The sequence below is a fragment of the Notechis scutatus genome, chromosome 5, assembly GCF_049901735.1.
Source record: "Notechis scutatus isolate UNSWTSFEM ecotype Mainland chromosome 5, rNotScu1.2, whole genome shotgun sequence".
Lineage (NCBI taxonomy): Eukaryota > Metazoa > Chordata > Lepidosauria > Squamata > Elapidae > Notechis > Notechis scutatus.
In genome coordinates, this window is record NC_142013.1 from 60,696,047 (window position 1) to 60,714,014 (window position 17,968).

General features: G+C 39.6%; 1 protein-coding gene across 8 annotated transcripts in view; it reads left to right on the top strand.

The window, feature by feature from the left end:
- The window catches only part of RPGR (retinitis pigmentosa GTPase regulator), an 86,519-nt gene that overhangs the window by 55,109 nt on the left and 13,442 nt on the right, over nt 1-17,968 (top strand). For 5 of the 8 annotated variants that reach the window (XM_087966829.1, XM_087966830.1, XM_087966832.1 and 2 more), the window contains one exon: nt 1,981-4,049. The exons of the other annotated variants lie outside the window; for them this stretch is intronic. In XM_087966829.1, the coding sequence (XP_087822955.1) occupies nt 1,981-3,921 (1,941 nt within the window). In that variant the 3' untranslated portion in view covers nt 3,922-4,049. Of the gene's footprint in view, nt 1-1,980; nt 4,050-17,968 lie in introns of those variants that run through there. 8 annotated transcript variants of the gene reach the window in all.

A 17,968-nucleotide genomic window follows, 5' to 3' on the forward strand; every position in this document is an offset into this window, starting at 1 on the left:
AACAGTTCTTTTTTGGAAAATGTATATTATAGGACATGATAGTATATTTTTTAATTTTTTCCTGCTTACCAGAAATTACAATAATAATTTAAGATTATATAACTTGGCAATAATGTGAGAAAACAAATATTGCGATATTCCTTTGCATTGTTTTATCAGCTGAAAATTACTTTCTTGCTTACCCTCAACCAAGAGGTTAACACAAGTCAGTTGCTAGAAGAGATAGAATGCGATTTGCATGCATTTACGGAAAAAAACCTCAAGTCAGAGAACCCTGATACGTCAATGAAAGGGTTTACATGCTATGTCTCCAGTTAGTACTGTTAAAACTTTAAATGGCCTTGTTCTCAAAAGTATTATTTTACTTAGTTTCATAATGGAAAGTACCTTTGTATAGGGCAGAGGATGGGGAGAAGAGTATACACACTAATAACTTTTTAATGTATCTTAACTCCTAAATCCTAGATCAGTGTCGTAATCTAATTGATTATCTTACAAACATGGAATTCTCCCACTATTGGAAGCCACCTTGCTGAATTTACATGCTTTACATTCAATAAAAATATTTGCATTCTTTACATGCAATAAAATAAAGTTCTTTTGTGCAGAAACTGTATATATGCATGCTAGAGCAATGCAGCTGACAAATAAGACAAGTATATTTTAAAACTGAAAATCAGAATTGGCAATTGTATCATGTTAATGTAAATGTAATCTGAAAAATAAGCAAGCAGATTGGAATGTTTTATAATCCTGAATTTTACAACTATTTTGTAGATTAATGAAAACTATTTAAAGAAGTGTGGAACATACTTACAAGTAGTTCTCCAGTTTTGACTGTTTGTTTTAACAGCTATTACAAATTATGATTAAAAAGTGCTTCACAGCCCATAAAGTACTTCTGGCTATCATAAAATATCATATATATACCCACACAAACACACATCCTGCAGACAGGAAAGGTTGCAAGCTGCTGCTACCTGCTATGGAAAATGAGGCTCCATGCTGGCAAGCAGTTCTGAAGGCAAAAGGGCTACTACCAAGGGGACTTCCATACTTCCACTGTTAGGTTGCAGAAACAGAAGTCAAATCCTAAAGACCTGAGCTCCATTTTGACAGCCCTTCAAAGGAGTTCTCCACATAAGAAGGGAGATAAACTTCTGCAGTGGGCTGTAGGGAGAGAGCTAGGATCTTCAGTATCTGAATGGTTTCTCCACCCTGCAGGAGTTTGTTTCTCCTCTGTGCATGGAAGAGATCTGGTGGACTGCCTACCAAAACAATTCTCTTCCATCCATGGAGGGGAGACGAACTCTAGCAGGGGTGAGAAATGGAACTCATGTCCTGAACATCCCAGCTGGCAGCCCACCAGAGCAATTTCCTTCTGTGTACGGATGAGAGCTGAGCTTAGCAGGCAACTGTTTTAACTCCATTTAATGACTCAGAAGTTCAAGTGTGCCAGTTTGCAGTCATTCATGAAGCAGTCAGGTGGGCGACTTGTTTAACAACCATTTTGCTCAACAGCTGAGCTTCCAGTCCCAATTTTGGTTATTAATTGAGGACCATCTGTAATATGACATGAGGATTATAATGATAAAACTAAAGGTATTTGGTGAAAATATATTTCTGTTTGCACAAAAGCACTTATCTTGCCTCCAGGACAGGTCAAATGCTTCATTCCATTATAATTTCTATAACTTGATTTACCCTGTTATGTTGATTCTGTTAACATGCAAAAGCCTATTATTGTATAAAACATAGAAACCTGAAGCAGAGAAAAGAGTGTAAGGGTGTCTAAAGTGGTTCGTGCTTTTTTAGATGTTAGTGTTACTGTTTTAATTTTTTGCTTTTGCTATATTTAAGTCTGTTCTTCATTCTTTTATTGTCTGCAATTTTCATCTTCTGGTGCCTTTTTATTTGCCCTTACTTTGTTCTTAATTCTCTTCTTTTTTTTCTTTTTTTCTTGCTTCTCACATGGATTAGAAGAAAAGTAAGAATATGAAACTGAAAATTTATGGTAAGGGTGGGTTGAAAAAATCCGATCGTACCCAGTTTCAGGACAGCTTAGAGTCTGGAAAATCATCTTCTCATTTGGAGTCTTTGGCTTCAAAAAGTTTTGAAAAAGATTCCTGTACTAAAAAAAATAGCTACAATGCTTTTGTGCAGAAAGTTAAGCCTTATAAAAAGTGTTCAGGAAATAAATCTGAAGAGCTTTCTATTATTGCATTAAATTATGATACTCAACAAACTGTAAAAGAAGCATTTAAAGTGACAAAAAAGAAAAATATTGACAAAATAAATTCTGGGCCAACTCAGCAAGAAGTGCTGTGCAGCCATTCTAGTAACGATCAGCTGGAAAAACAACATGAAGATCATCAGAAAAATAAAGTAGAAGCTAAACCTGATCAATATATTATGCAAGGTAATAACAATAGTGAAAAACAAAAAGAATATAATCACAAAGAAAGAATTACAGAACAATTAGTAGTAAGAATGCCATCTTTCTTAAGTCAGGAAATGATAAAGAAGTCAGCAATGTATATTTTTGAGATAAACCAATTTAATTTTGAAAATGTGACAACTACTGAAACACGTATAGAAGACAGAAATAATAAATGGGAAAGCAATCAAGCTGATTATAAAGAAAAGAGAAATTTAAATGTTAACAATATGCAAAATGAAAAGAAAAATATGGATGATACATCAGAGAAGGATACCCCGGAAGAAAATCCAGAAAATGACCAAGGCAATAAAGAAGATGAAGTAAGTGTGGAAGAGACTGAAAGAAAAGATGGCGCACAAGAAAAAGACAGTGACAGCGAAGAAAAATCTGAAGAACAGGAAGTTGAAAATGAAGCAGGTGAATGCATGGTGGATGTTATGATAGACATCAAATGTGATGAAGGAGAAAGCGAAAATGATGAATTACAACCTGAAACAGAAAATGAGCAGAATCTGGAGGAAGAGGATAACTTTCAGATAAGACAAAAGAAAGATGACTCAGATAATAAACTGCAAGAGTTAGAGGAAAGAGACATATATGAGCCAGAAAAGGGGAAAAAACCTAACATCAAGAATGACCAAATTAAGGACAAAATGAAAAAAATAGAGAAGGAAAAGGATAATGAAGATGTGGAAGATGAGAAAGAAAATAGAAAAGAGGGAGAAGTAGAAAAGGACAATCAGCAAAATTATGAGGAATTTGAAGATGGAGAGGAAAGTGGTGAAACTATGGTGATGAAGAACAGCACAAAGGAAGAGGAACTTGAAGAACAGGATCAGGAAGAGACTGAAAGAGAGGAAGAAGGACAAGAAAAGCAAGAGGGAGAAATTGAAAGAGAAGTAGATGAAGGAAGTGTGGGATGCGGAGAAGAGAAAGAAGATGAGGAAGAGGGAGACAATGAAGTAGGAAATGACCCAAAAATTTACGAAGGGAAAGAAGAACAAAGTGAGAAGGAGGGGGAGGAGGAGGAGAAAGAAGAAGAAGAAGAGGAGAAAGAAGAGGAAAAAGAAGGTGAGGAGGAGGAGAAAGAAGAAGAGAAGGAGGAGAAAGAAGAAGAGGACAAGAATGAGGAGTTGGAGGACAAAGAGGAGGAGGAGGAGGAAGAGAAAAAAGAGGAGGAGGAAGAAGAAGAGGAGGAGGAGGAAGAAGAGGACGAGAATGAGGAGTTGGAAGACAAAGAAGAGGAGGAGGAGGAAAAAGAAGAGGAGAAAGAAATTGTTGAGTGTGGAAAGGAAGAAAAAGTAGGCAAAAGCCCCAAAGATCAAAAACATAAAGAAAATAATAAAAGGAAAAATCAAAATACAAGCAGCAAAATAAAAAACATTAAAGAAAAAAGACCACTGAAACAAGCCGTGAATGGATTTCAAAACATACACGAGTTTTGGAACAATGTTTTACCACATTACTTGACGCTAAAGTAATCCTGGAGACTAGAAATAATTTTTCAGAAAGCTATAGTATAATGTCTGTATACAATACCTGCTTTAATGAGTGTGTGTGTTCACTGTGTGACACACCCACAGACACCCACAGTGTGTGTGTGTGTGTGTGTGTGTGTGTGTGTGTGTGTGTGTGTGTGTGTGTGTATATATATATATATATATATATATATATATATATATATATATATATATATAAAATTGATTAAAAAAAAACCCTCATCCCTTGAATCTACTCTTAAACATCTAAAATGTGAGTTTCTTTCCATCTATGTAGGATAAATCTCACCAAATGTCCTTGGTCATTAGAACGAGAATTCTTCATAAAATATAACATTCCCTATTTTGAAGTATAATTCCATATCATATTAATTAATTTTTAAACCTGACCTGTCATATATATTAACATGTCTAGAATAAACTTGTAAATTATGGCTTCCTACCTCCATTTCATCATAAAATAGATGATGTAGTGCAGTTAGTTAGTAACCGGTCTATATAGAACCAGATCCCTTGGTGCTCTTTCTAATGTGTCCTCGCTGTATAATTCCCTGAAACATTTGACCAACTACATTCATTGCCACAATGCCCTAAACGCAGCCTTCCCAAGTTGATGCCTCCAAATGTTTTAGACTCAGCAGTGTGAGGAACAAGACTTGCACAGGAGTAGCATAAATATTGCTAGTTAATCTACATAATTCACATCCAATTCTAATTCAATATACTCTTGATTGATGGGAGTTGTTTTAGTAACCAAATACACTGGAGAGCACCAAGTTGAGGGTATCCTTCAGAGTTGGGTTACCATTTAATATTATTTAGACACCTTTTATATTTGCATTCAGTAAACATATAGATTGTTAAAAATCAGTGTAAAATAATCCAAATAATACACGATTATTAGAAAATAGAACAGCATAGTCAATGTACATGATGTGCCTTATGGCAATTATGATATGCTTTAATAATTGTTATTATATGCATACATGGCTGTAATGAATTTCATTTTGGTTTTACCCGAGAATTTATAATAAAAAAAAGTCTGCTAAGGATTTAACTGTCAACCTGCAAAATGACTTCAGCTGAAGCCATGCTTACCTCTGCTTCATTTCTTGGTTACCATTCAAGGGGCACAAGGGAGAGCATGGGGGAGGGGGACTCAGGAATGTTGTGCCTTAACTGGCTAGCCATAATATTTACCGGCCAGTGTGTGAACCAAGGTCATTTCAACGGACACTTGTTGGAGTTGAGCGGGAACCTGCATCTGGACTGATTGGCCTGAGAGACAAAGGGGTGGGGGTGGGGATGTCTCATTCTTTTAACTATCCCTCAGTGCAGGAATAATTTAGAGTTAGCTTCACCTTTCTAAGTGTCGATATGATGTACTCAATAAAGGATATCTTGAACCTGAACAAAGTGTCAGAATCCTGACTTCCTGGAGTTCATTACTTGGAACGATGACATCAAGCTAGCTCTGTTCAATCTACCAAAATTCACCTGGGACCCTTAAGACCCGGCCAACCACCCGATATTGACCGTGAAGGTTGGAAAACCACAGGGGGTGATGACAGAAGGCATCTCGAGGGGAGCTGAGACTGGTGAACCTGAGGTGATCCCAGTGATGGCGTTGGTGACCATGCTAGCGACAGGGGAAGCCCAGCAGCTGGACATCCACCCAAAAATTCTGGTGGAGCTGACGCACCGGCAGCCTGCAGTGAGCCGGTGGGACTGAGAGCCCTCATCTGACAAGCTGAAGGATGGTGGCAATGGCCTTTGAAACCAAAGCCCCAGCGGTGTGACAGCTGATTTAATGTATCTGAAAGAGTGTCATGTAGACAACCTTTACATAATGTAGGATAAGAAACAATAGATTTAAATTATAAGAAAGTAAATTTTAGTTAGGCATCAAGAAAAACTCTGTAACAGCAAACACTGTTTGGCAAAGGAATGGGGTGGGAATGGATCTTCTCTTTCAATTAAGGTATTTAAACGGAGTCTGGAGAGTCATCTGTTGGTCATGATGCAGTAATGGAATCCTGTTCTGGGCAGTGGTTAAAAGATAATTTCCATAGTTCTTTCCAAACTTTGCGTTCTGTGATTCTAAACAATAAAGCTACACTACAAGTTGCCCTTAACTTATAACTGTTTATTTAACAATGGCTTTGAATTAACAACAGCCTATGAAAAAGTCTGTTATGGCCTGAATTCGAATGTATGACTTCCACCTTCTTCCTGTGGTCACATGACCACAATTTGGACACTTAATAGCCAGCTCCTATTTATAACCATTTGCAGCACCCATTGTCATGTGATCATGATTTGCCATTGGTTAAGCTAGCTTTGCACTTATGACTTAATTATGACCATGGTGACTTGACTTATGATTGTGGTAAAAATGGTTGGACATACTTTGTGAGCTTACTGGATTTTTTATTGTGTAGCACATGGGAACATTAGAAATGATATGGTAGCTTTGTAGCTGTTTATCCTACTCATGTGGAAAGAGAGTGAGACCCTACTTTTTATAGATATCTACCTTCCACTGGATAATCTGATACTAAAAATAAAAGGATCAGAAGTCAGAAAATACAGTAGGTAGAAGACTAGATTGTTTTCCCTCCCTTGCATTGTACATACTATGCAATCAGAAAAGACATAAAATGTACAGGTAGATTGCACAAGTATACTTTGGGCTATTATTGAAATGGCACTTTCATTTTTGCATATACTCAGTTTCAAATTGAGGCTATGTTTTAATAAATGCGTCAATTTACCAATACAAATGTTATTTTATAAAATACAGCTTTGGCAATTATGAGTTTACGTGGCCAAACTGCTACTAAGGTAAGTCACTTTATGATACATTACTTCAGTAACTTATAAATTGCTGGGTATTTTTAAATAATTGGAAGAGGTCCAAACAAAGTAATATATCTGTATTTCAGTCTTATGAATATTGGATTATAAACTGAAATTACTGTAAACCAAACAAGTTGTATCTCTCTTTTGTTTTTATTAGTATTCTTAGAAAATGTTCAGTTTACTATATCTTAATGTAATTAGAAGTATTTCCAAGTCATACGCCATTTTATGTTTATAGTTTTTCTATCTTTGTAATATAGAGTTTTGCATAGATTGCAGCACTTTTTGCATTATAGTTGATGATGTCATAAAAATATCAATAGGAAACAGACAGCAACACAAACAAAAATTCTTACTTTAAGATCAGAGGTTGATTGTTTCTAATAATTTGGCACATGAACTGAATAGATATAAAAGATACAATAGCAGTAATACACTTACATTAATAAGCCATTGCAATGGGGTCCAATGACACATAGCAGGTCCTGTAAGGACTGCCATAAATCAAAGGGCCCCGAGCTGATCTCCAACCCTATCCTTTATACTTTTCTTCTAACCACATACACACTTCACAACTTCACTGTCACTTTCCTTAAACACCTATGTACATTACTTTCAGTTCCTCATTTCCAACAGTTTCATTCTTCCTGTTTTAAACTTATCCATCCAAGTTCATAGTTTGCAAAAATATGTTTTCACAGTTAGCAACAGCTCAGCAGGATTACAAATAGTTCTGGTATATTTTGAAACCTTCCTGGCTGAAAACTTTGGTTCATGTCTCTTTCTTCTGGGGCCTGCTATCATCCATAGGCTTATTGAATCTAATAGATCAATAAGCTATATCTTTGATTCTCACAATCGTCACTTCTTGTTCATAAGAACAACACAAAATGAAACATACAAAGCAATATCTGCACATAAGCTACGTTATCTCAATTATGGAAGTAAGTGAAATAAACCAAAATCCTTCATTTGAGATGAAGGAGGACACCTACATTGATTAAAAGGAATTTTAGCAAGGCAAATATATAAAGGGGATAGACAGGCTGAACCATTTGAATGGTGGGACATGCAACCCTAAATACAGCATGGTACTGAAGAGGAGGAATGCAGCAATGGTCTAGACTGCAGGCTGTTTCTTGCAGTCATCACTGGGCTGCCATGAAGCTGGTCTTTTGTAACTTGATGCTGGCGTGGATTTGGGTGAAGTTTGCATGGAGAGCGGGAGCAGAGGTTACTAGCACTTGTCTCCCTGTTGGGCAAAGCTTCAGTCCTTGCCTTGTAGCACTCAGGTGACCTGAGCTGAGTGGCTTCCTTGTCTGGGGCTGGTACCTTCTTACAGTGCAAAGCATGCACCCAGGAGGCTAGATGTTGACAGCAGTATTGGTGGTCAAGATGATCTGGAATGGAATGGACCCTTCCAACGAGGAGCCAGGCAATTCCTTCATTGAAATACCTTCACCAGTCCCAATTGCCAGGTGGCAACGTGTGGCAAGGATGTAGAGTCTCTTTGGGGAGTGCAGCGGCAACCTGTGAATGACACATCTTTAAGGTTGTGACAAAGACATGGCAATAGTCTAACATGATACTGTCCAAGGCTTGTATGTCAGCCAGGTTCACCACAGATGGAGGAGACCCGAGGGTACAGGTAGAGCAAAAATGTTTAGCCAGAACATGAAATCCAGGAGCAAACCGTTTTTATGTTTAGCAGAAGACACTCCCTCCTGGCCAACATGGGCAGGGCCATGTTGGAGACGAACAAGATAGGACAAAAGAGAGCCTGTGCAAATAGGGTGGCTGTCTAGATGATGCCACACCCCTGTAGAATCAACAGTACAGTCAGAGTTGCACCATACATGGTGTTCAGAGGCAGGAGCAGAGGCCTGTGCATCTGTGAGATGACCAAGAGAAGCAGGAACAGAAGATGGACGAGGCATTTCACAACAGCAACTTGAGAGGGCAGGTGCAGTGCATCCAACAGATCTTTAACATACTCAGCATTCTTTATTGGAGATCCTTGATTTAATTTTCATCCAGGTCCTGCATTTGATAAACACTCTCCACCTTTCCCATCAACCTCATTGCATGTACACCATATGCCACTATCCTCTATGCCTATTTTATCCTGATTAAATGCACTTTTTCATGGAACAGAAGCATAATAGCATCTGGAACAGAGGACACTGATATTATTTGGTTTAGGCACTCCTTAACATTACTTATAATGGTGTTAAATCATTTCTGCCCAAATCTCCAAACCAAGGATGTAATACAGTCAGTGGAAAGGCAATAGCAATTGTTTTTCAAGGAAAAGAAATGAGAAAAGTTCTATGGGCGTGAGAGAAATTCATGGTAAAATGCAGTGATTTACTGACAAGAGAAATAGAGACAGCTATTTTGTTGTTGTGAAGTGAAAAGCCAAGGTAAAGTTATAATTGGGGGAGGGAAAGAAATCAGGAAAGAAATCAGATTAAAGATTACATTGCTAAATTGTTCCTCCCTCATCACTGAACACGCCTAAAAAATTACAAATTACATAATGAATTCTATAATCCAAATGGGTAAAAAGATTGCATCATTTCTTTATGCATGTCCCCCCCACCCTTTTTTTAAAAAAAGCCCAGATTCCTTTAGTCATAATTTACACAGTTTAAATTTGCAACTGCTGTTTTTTCCCTAACTTTATCCAAACACACACACACACAAGACTTCCTCTTTGAATGGAGTCACATTCACAGTAAAGTCTATTAGTATAGCTCACAATGATAGTGGGCTCACAGCTTACAAATAAACTAGAAAGCAATTAAATTTTTTCATGTCTACAGATTTTACACTGAAAGATCCAAAAGTTGGGCAAAAGTTTACATGGTGACCAAATCATAGATATAACCATCCTAGACCGAGAGCCATCACAAAGCAAGAACATCCAACAGAAAATGAGATGGGGAGGGGAGATGAGAAAAGGGCAACACACATTAACTATATGAATAATAAATGTAATTCTAGACAACAGGCCAATGGAAAAAGGCCTTATCTACGAAAAAGTGGTCTGGCTCAGATGCTTGTGATTACATTGATGCTCAGCATCTCCTTCATACACTGATCACACTCTGCTTGCACCCTAATGGCAACACATTGATGCAAACAAACTTGATCTCATTGTATTTCTATTAGTATTTGCTTGCCGATCTAAGGGCAGGTACTTTACATTGGGTTTCCTTTCTTTTTCTGGTTTTTTTTCTTCCTCCCCTAAGACAGCCCAGGGAACCAGCCATCTCAGGGAAATGGAAGGGAATTGAACCCTGCCAACATAGGCAGTCCTTATGTTATGGAAAAGATCAATTCCTTCCCAAAGAAAAATTAAGGAGAAAGACATGCTACCTTGGCAAGAGAGCCAACCCTTATCTACGGGAAAGGTAGCAGGCATAGGAAATAAAACAATGCACCCTTTCAGCAAACAAGCTGACTCTTATCTACAGGAAAAAGGGGCGACATGGCAGGAAGTAATTAAGTTGGGATATAGACACATATAAAAGCAAACTAAAAGACACTAATAATAATTTGATAGCAAGTAAGGACAGAAAAAAGAAAAAAAAAGTCAGGTAAAGAAAAATCATAGTGCCAAAGGAAAAAGCACCCAGGATTAAAAATAGCAATTCTGACAAAAGAAGGAATGGAAAACTCAATCCTAGCAGCAAGGTTAAGCTTCCTCCAATTAACTTAGGCAGTATCATAAAGAATACTAAATGACAATAAGGAAGAGAAAAATAAGCCAACATAACAAATTGAGCATAGTGTAAAGACGTAAACAATTTGAAATAAAGAAGTCAATAGATGATAGATGAGAAGGCAAAAAGAACTCTGACAGAGGCATGCTCCAGTTACATTGAGGCATAACCTTTATCAAGAGAAAAGTTGAAGCAGTAACAAAATAATCAAGAGGCATATGTTCAGAAATCTCATCACAGGAGCCATTAAAAACAAAAAAACAAAGCATGATCAGTGTGACAATCACAAAACCTACACATGACCACCTAGGGGAAAAAAGGCAGGGTGAATAATAACCCACCCAGCCCATACAATAAGGCTGTGGGAAAGATCTGGTCAAAGGGATTCAAGAAACACTTCACAATATCAATGCAAACACATGTATACAGTGTCTAAAAAAAACCAACAAAAAGGCAGTGATAGTAGCAACATCAGGAAAAAACATACAATCACAGAAAATAGACATATCAATTAAATGCATAAAATATCAAAAAAAGATTAAACTTTACCACAAATTGTCAATGAAGGGGAAGCATGAAATAGAAAGGCAAAGTATAGTAAAACACACTGGGGCACGACCCCAACCACAACTACCAATACAAGGAAGGGATCAGCTCCCAGGAGGATAAGCTCCTCCCAGGGTCCCAGCCACAGGACCAGCCCTGACTGTTTTGCCCGAAGAGGCATGACAGGTAATGGAGAAAGAAAGAGAAACCTGTCTTTAAAGCAAGTCTGGTTGTGACCCTTCCCTTGCAGCCACATTGTGAGACAGGCTTTAACTAGCTAACTAAACCACAGCAACTTTCCTAACTAACTACTCTATTTCCCCAAAGAGGAACTTCCAGCTTACCACTGATCGAAAGTAGATTGTGGGTACTCAGAAGGAGTGAGCTGGTTATCTGGATGTCAAAAGCCAGGAAGTTGTAAAAATCCCAGATGGACACCAGATCTCTTCCAGCAACCGTCCTTCCCAGCCAACGCACCTGTCAGGCTACAGAACTTTTTCCCATTCAATTAACAAGAATGAACTTCTGAACACCAAACGTATTGAAAGGAATCCTTTATTGAGATGAGACAATTCATGTAGGAGTTCAAAGCAGTGTCTGAGGTCCCTCAGGCATAAAGGGATAGATAAGGGAGTTTAGAAACCCCTCCCCTTATCTCGATTTGTATTTGGTGAAACAAAAGCCAGTATGTTAATTCCCCCCTCCATCCCTTCTGTAGAAACGATCTTTTTCACAGTTTCCCAGGGCACACCTAATTTCCCCCCACCCCCTTTTTAGAATGAACTTTTCCAGAGATTCCCAGGACACATCTCACTGGAATTTTTATGATCTTCTCATCTCCTGGCTGTGCCCCTCAGAGGTGATAGGTTCCGGTCATCTGCCTTTTTTCCCTCCATTGTATCATGTATGGGTTATACAAATTCGATATAAGATTAAATATATTCAGGTTACATCAAGAAAGGATTTCTTTATTAGTCTCCCACCCCCCTTTCCTTCTTCCACTGAAGAAATGACAGATACACGGATCTGACATCCTGCCCTCCTTAAAAAACAGATAGGTCTACCTGGGAAAAACAAAAAATCATGCATTATATTTGCAATTCAGGATGGTTTATCAGGGTATTTTAGGTGGAACTTTCGTAGTAATGTGGGTGCTTTTACGTGTCGTTTGGCTACCCACTCATTTTCTGAGGAACGAAGGTGTTTCCAAGCTACTAAATATTGTGGTGTGTGAATCAAGGATATCTTTAATTTCAAAATGTTGTTCCCCATGTTCCATGATGGGGGTTGGAGGTGTGTGTGGGGGTGTCTGAGGTTTGAAGTGATCGCTGGTTTGAGCAAGCTACAGTGAAATACTGGAAGAATCTGTGTAAGTGTTTTTGGAAGTCGAAGCTCTACTGTCACGGGGTTAATAATTTTGGAGATGGGAAAAGGGCCAATGAATTTTGGTGCTAATTTCTTAGAGGGTTGTAATGATTTTAAGAATTTTGTGGACAAATGTACACGGTCCCCAATCTTGAAAGGTTTAGGTTCGCAACGTTTTTTGTCTGCTTGAGTTTTGAAAACTGCTCTAGCTTCCTGTAAAGATAATCTTACCACTGGCCACATGGCTTGTAAGTTATCCATCCACTCCTTAAGGGAGGGGATTTCAGGATCTTTGGTGGGTAGTTCCGGCATGGGGTTGAATTCTTGGCCCGTGGCTACCTGGAATGGGGTGAACCCCGTGCTACTATGGACTGAGTTATTGTATGCTACCTCTGCAAACAGAAGAAGGTCAGTCCAATTATCCTGTTGGTGACTAATAAAACATCTTAAATATTGTTCTAATATGCTATTCACTCTCTCCGTTGAGCCATCCATTTCAGGGTGACTTGATGATGACAACCCTTGGGTGGAGCCTAATAGGTTTAAAAACGCTCACCAAAATTTGGATGTGAACTGAACACCCCATCTGAGATAATCCGTTGGTGAGCTCCATGAAGGCGATAAATGTGTATTAGGAACATCTTTGTCAATGCCTTGGCAGTTGGAATCTTTTGGCATGGAATAAAGTGAACCTGTTTGGAAAAAAGAGCAGTTACAACCCAAATGACAGTATTTCCAGCACTTTGGGGTTTTCTGGACAGTGCATCTGCTAAGAAGTTCTTTCCCCCAGGAAAATATTTGAGAGTGAAATTAAATTGTTTAAAGTATTGAGCCCACCTTGCTTGTTTTTCAGAGAGTTTCCGTGGATTTCTCAGGGCTTCCAGATTTTTGTGATCAGTCCATACTTCAAAGGGAATTTGGTTTCTTTCCAGGAAATGTCTCTATGTGAGCATTGCCCACCGCACAGCATATGCCTCTTTCTCCCATACAGCCCATCTTTGCTCAGTTTCCATCAGTTTCTTAAATGTATAAGCGCATGGTTGTAATTGTCCACTTCCATTCTTTTGGAGGAGGACTGCTCCAACTGCAACATCACTAGCGTCTGCTTGGATGACAAAAGGTTGTTTGGGATCTGGGTGCTTAAGGACCGGTTCTGCTGAGAATAGACGTTTGAGTTTCTCAAATGCCGCTTGGCATTCCATTGTCCAGATAAGGAGTTGCCTTGGTTTGGGTCCCCCTCCCCTCATTTTTAGCAAGTTCATGATAGGGAGGGCGATGTTTGCAAAAGCTGGAATGAATTGGCGATAAAAGTTCGCAAACCCCAGGAAGCTTTGCAGTTGCTTGCGTGTATGAGGTGGGTCCCAGTCCATGACTGCTTTTACTTTCTGTACTTTCCATCTCTATTCCCTTGTGGGATATTCTATACCCCAAGTAGTCAATTTTTTCTTGGTGAAATTCGCATTTAGAGAGTTTTGCATATAGTTTAGCATCTAAGAGTTTTGTGAGGACTGCACAGAGTAGCTTGATGTGTTTTTCCATCATTTCCGTGTAGATTAAAATATCATCAAGATACACTAGAACCCCTTTATATAAAAATTCATGAAGGGTTTCATTGATCAATTGCATAAACATGGCAGGCGCTCCTTGCAGTCCAAAGGGGAGCACTTTAAATTGGTAGCATCCCAATGGTGTGTTAAAAGCTGTCTTCCACTCATCCCCTTCTCCTTTATTCCCCCCTTCCTTTATTCTTATGCGGTAATATGCTTCTCGTAGGTCTAACTTTTAAAACATTTTTCCTTTCGAGTGGTAGACTAACATGTCCTTCATGAGGGGGAGTGGATACATATTCTCTATGCAAATTGTGTTTAATTTTTGGTAATTCACTCACAGACGCATGGAGCCATCTTTCTTTTCGCGGAATAACACTGGGGCAGCTATTTTTGGTCGGGCGGGTTCGATGAAACCCCCTTTTTAAATTTTTGTCAATAAATGCTCTGAGTTCTTTTAGTTCTCTGGGAGACATGCAGTACATGTGTGGTTTTGGGAATTTAGCCCCTGGTAGAATTTCAATAGCGCAGTCTGTGGCTCGATGGGGTGGGAGTTCATCACAAGCTTCCTTGCTAAATACTTGGGCCAGATCCTGGTACTCATTGGAGATGTTAATGGGCTCAACCGACTGTCCAGTCATGGCTGACTCTCTGTTCTCTGTTCCTTTCTTTATGCTTTTCTCTGAGCTATTTCCAAATACTATGTCTCTCTGGAATTGTACGGTTCCTCTCCTCCAATTTATTTTTGGATTCCATTTCTGCAGCCATGTGAGACCTAGGACTAGCGGCTCTTCCATTCCTGGGGCTACAATGAATGTGAGCATCTCACTATGGTTCCCTAATCTTATTTTCAATGGTTCTGTGGTAAACCTAGCTGGCTCCCCCCCCCCCCACCGCTATAGTTCCATCTAATTGGCAGAAAGCGATGGGATTTTCCATTTCTTTCAGTTGGATCCCCAATTTTTCTGCAAGGGAGGGATTTATTAGGCATCGGGTGCATCCCGAATCCAGCAACGCTGGAACTTCCTCCCCCTTCCCTCGGCTGGGGATAAACACTTAGGGGTACAGTGATTGGTTCAATTGGGTTGCTTACCAGCGGGTCGTCTTCCGGATCGCTTTTGGACTGGCTCAGGTCCCCTTGGAGCATTGGCGATTCTTCCTCTGGATTGGGGGGGATCGGAATCCCACAGCTACTCAGTGTCTCAGGCCAGTCTCCTTTCCTTGAGGGCTGGATGTTCCAGGTTTCCCCCCTGATGGGTGGTCTGGCTTTCTGGCAGGGGTTTTTGAACGGCATTCTGCTGCGTGGTGTCCCTCCTTTTCATACTTAAAGCACCCAGAAGTTCTTGGAGTCATGGTGGTTTAGGGTTTGAAAATTTCCCGTTTCCCCAGGGATGGGGATCTTTTACAAAACTTGCCACTGCAGTACCGGTTACGAGTCATGTCTATCTCTGCCTCCTCTGCTATGATGTACCATTCATGCAGGAGTTTGGGGGCCCCACGGGCCAGGCAGGCAGCATATAGGTCGTCATTTAGTCCATCTTTGAACCAATAGACTAGGATATCCTCTGGCCAGTCAACTCGGCCAGCCAGGTCACGAAATTCCTCGGTATATTCAGCTACCGGGCGACGGCCTTGCTTTACAACTCTGATGCGGTCTCAGGCTTTTCTATCGGCGAGAGGGTCTTTGAAGTGGTGGCATAGGGCCGGCATGAAGCGGACGAGGTTCCTTAATTCTGGAGCGTTGACATTGTGGAGCGTCACCATCCATCTGGCTACTGCCCCTTTAAGGGCCAGGGTGACGATTCGTACTCGGGATCCCTGGGTTTGGAAATTCTGCCCATATTCTTGCATGTAGGTGAGGACTGGTGCCAGGAAAAATCCCAGTTTCTGGGGGTCCCCATCGAATTTTACTCCCAGGGTTGGGACCTTCTTCTGCAATTGTATGTCTCTGGGTTGGCCAGGGTTAATCCCCTGTTTTGGGGCGTTTAGGGGTCGGGTACCTGGTATGGCTGCTGGTTCTTCAGCTTGTCCTGCTGCCCGATCATTCTCAGCTGAATCCGGGGTGGCGGCTTGGGTTCTCTCATTTTCTGGTTCCCTCGCTCTCCTGCGTTGGCATCCTGGTGCATTCCTCACCTCAGGGTTCTCCAGGGCTTCCTTCATGAGGTGATGTATGTACCATCTCAGTCGGTCATCGGCCAGTGGCTCCTCACCCCATCCTTCCTGATCCAATAGGGCCTCCAGCTCCAATTTCCATATGGGTTTACGATTGCCCCGGGTGAGGGTTACTTCCCTGGTTCTTCTGTCCCAGCTGTCTCTCTTTCCGACACCTACAGACCACTGGGGCTTTGTGGAGGTTTTGTAGGCAGCTTCGCTATCTTTGATGGGGTGCACCGAGTCAGTATCTGGCTGGGTAACTCGATGTTTCTCCCCAGCATTCGGCTTCCCCTTGGTCCTTGCTGTACTCAGACATTTTCCTTTTTTGCAGGGTCCCCTCGGTAGAGTGAAGGTTTTTTTTTTTTTTTAATTCCTCTCCGGGCTGATCTCTATTGTAGACACTGCTTTATGTCAGGCTACAGAACTTTTTCCCATTCAATTAACAAGAATAAACTTCTGAACACCAAATGTATCAAAAGGAATCCTTTATTGAGATGAAACAATTCATGTAGGAGTTCAAAGCAGCGTCTGAGGTCCCTCAGGCATACAGGGATAGATAAGGGAGTTTAGAAACCCCACCCCTTATCTCAATGTGTATTTGGTGAAACAAAAGCCAGTATGTTAATTCCCCCCTCCACCCCTTCTGTAGAAACGATCTTTTTCACAGTTTCCCAGGGCATACCTAATTTCCCCCCACCCCCTTTTTAAAACAAACTTTTCCAGAGATTTCCAGGACACATCTCACTGTGGAATTTTTATGATCTTTTCATCTCCTGGCTGTGCCTCTCAGAGGTGATAGGTTCCGGCCATCTGGCTTTTTCCCTTCCATTGTATCATGTGTGGGTTATACAAATTCGATATAAGATTAAATATATTCAGGTTACATCAAGAAAGGATTTCTTTATCAGTCTCCCCCCTGCCTTTTCTTCTTCCAGTGAAGAAATGACAGATACACGGATGATTTGGCCACAGTGATTTATTCCTCCATTTTCTCAATGTTTTGTAAGAATTGCTAATAATAAAATAGCAAAGAAAGCTCTAATCTGTATTCAAACTAGGGTCTCTTCTGCATAAAATAAATCATTACATCTTCAAATAACTTTTGAATTTCAGCTGATGCATAAGGCATAGTATGAGCAATCAGTAGGCCTCAAATTTTTGTTTGTTAGTACAGTAAATAAAAGTGAAACTATTACATTTAAGATACTATCATATTAGTATTCATGTCTATTTAAATTACCCTTCTGTTTGTTATAATAATATATTATCTTGCCTTTTGTCATTTGGCAAAATGGAAATCAAATCAAGTAAATTGAATAAGATTTCATACAAATCACCTGTTGTGAGGAACAGAAAACTATCCTGAGATGTTGAAAATGTTTGAATGGGCAGGAGAGATTTTGAGTTTATGCTTGAATTAAAGAAATGTTCTAGGGAAGATCATTACCTGCATCATTAATGGATCAACTTGAGATGTTTGCTGTGGGAAAAATTGAGACTTCTCTCCAGTTGCTGGCATGCCAGCAGGTAACTAAGTTCCTCTCATCCAAGAATGTGAAGTATGTATATTTTCCCACATCCTTCTTTTATCTTTTATCAAATATTCTATCCTCTCCTTTTTGGAAAAAAAATCTAATTCAGTATAATTTGATTTAAATTGTTCAATAACAAAAGGGAAATTGAAATAGTTGATTAGTTTAGGTACTCATTCTTATGTATATAATGAGCATTTTTCTAATTTTCCAGGACTATGGAATCTGGAAATATAACTAAAATTTGAGAAGATTATAAAAAAAAACTAAAAAGAGGCCTTTTACAATTAATTGA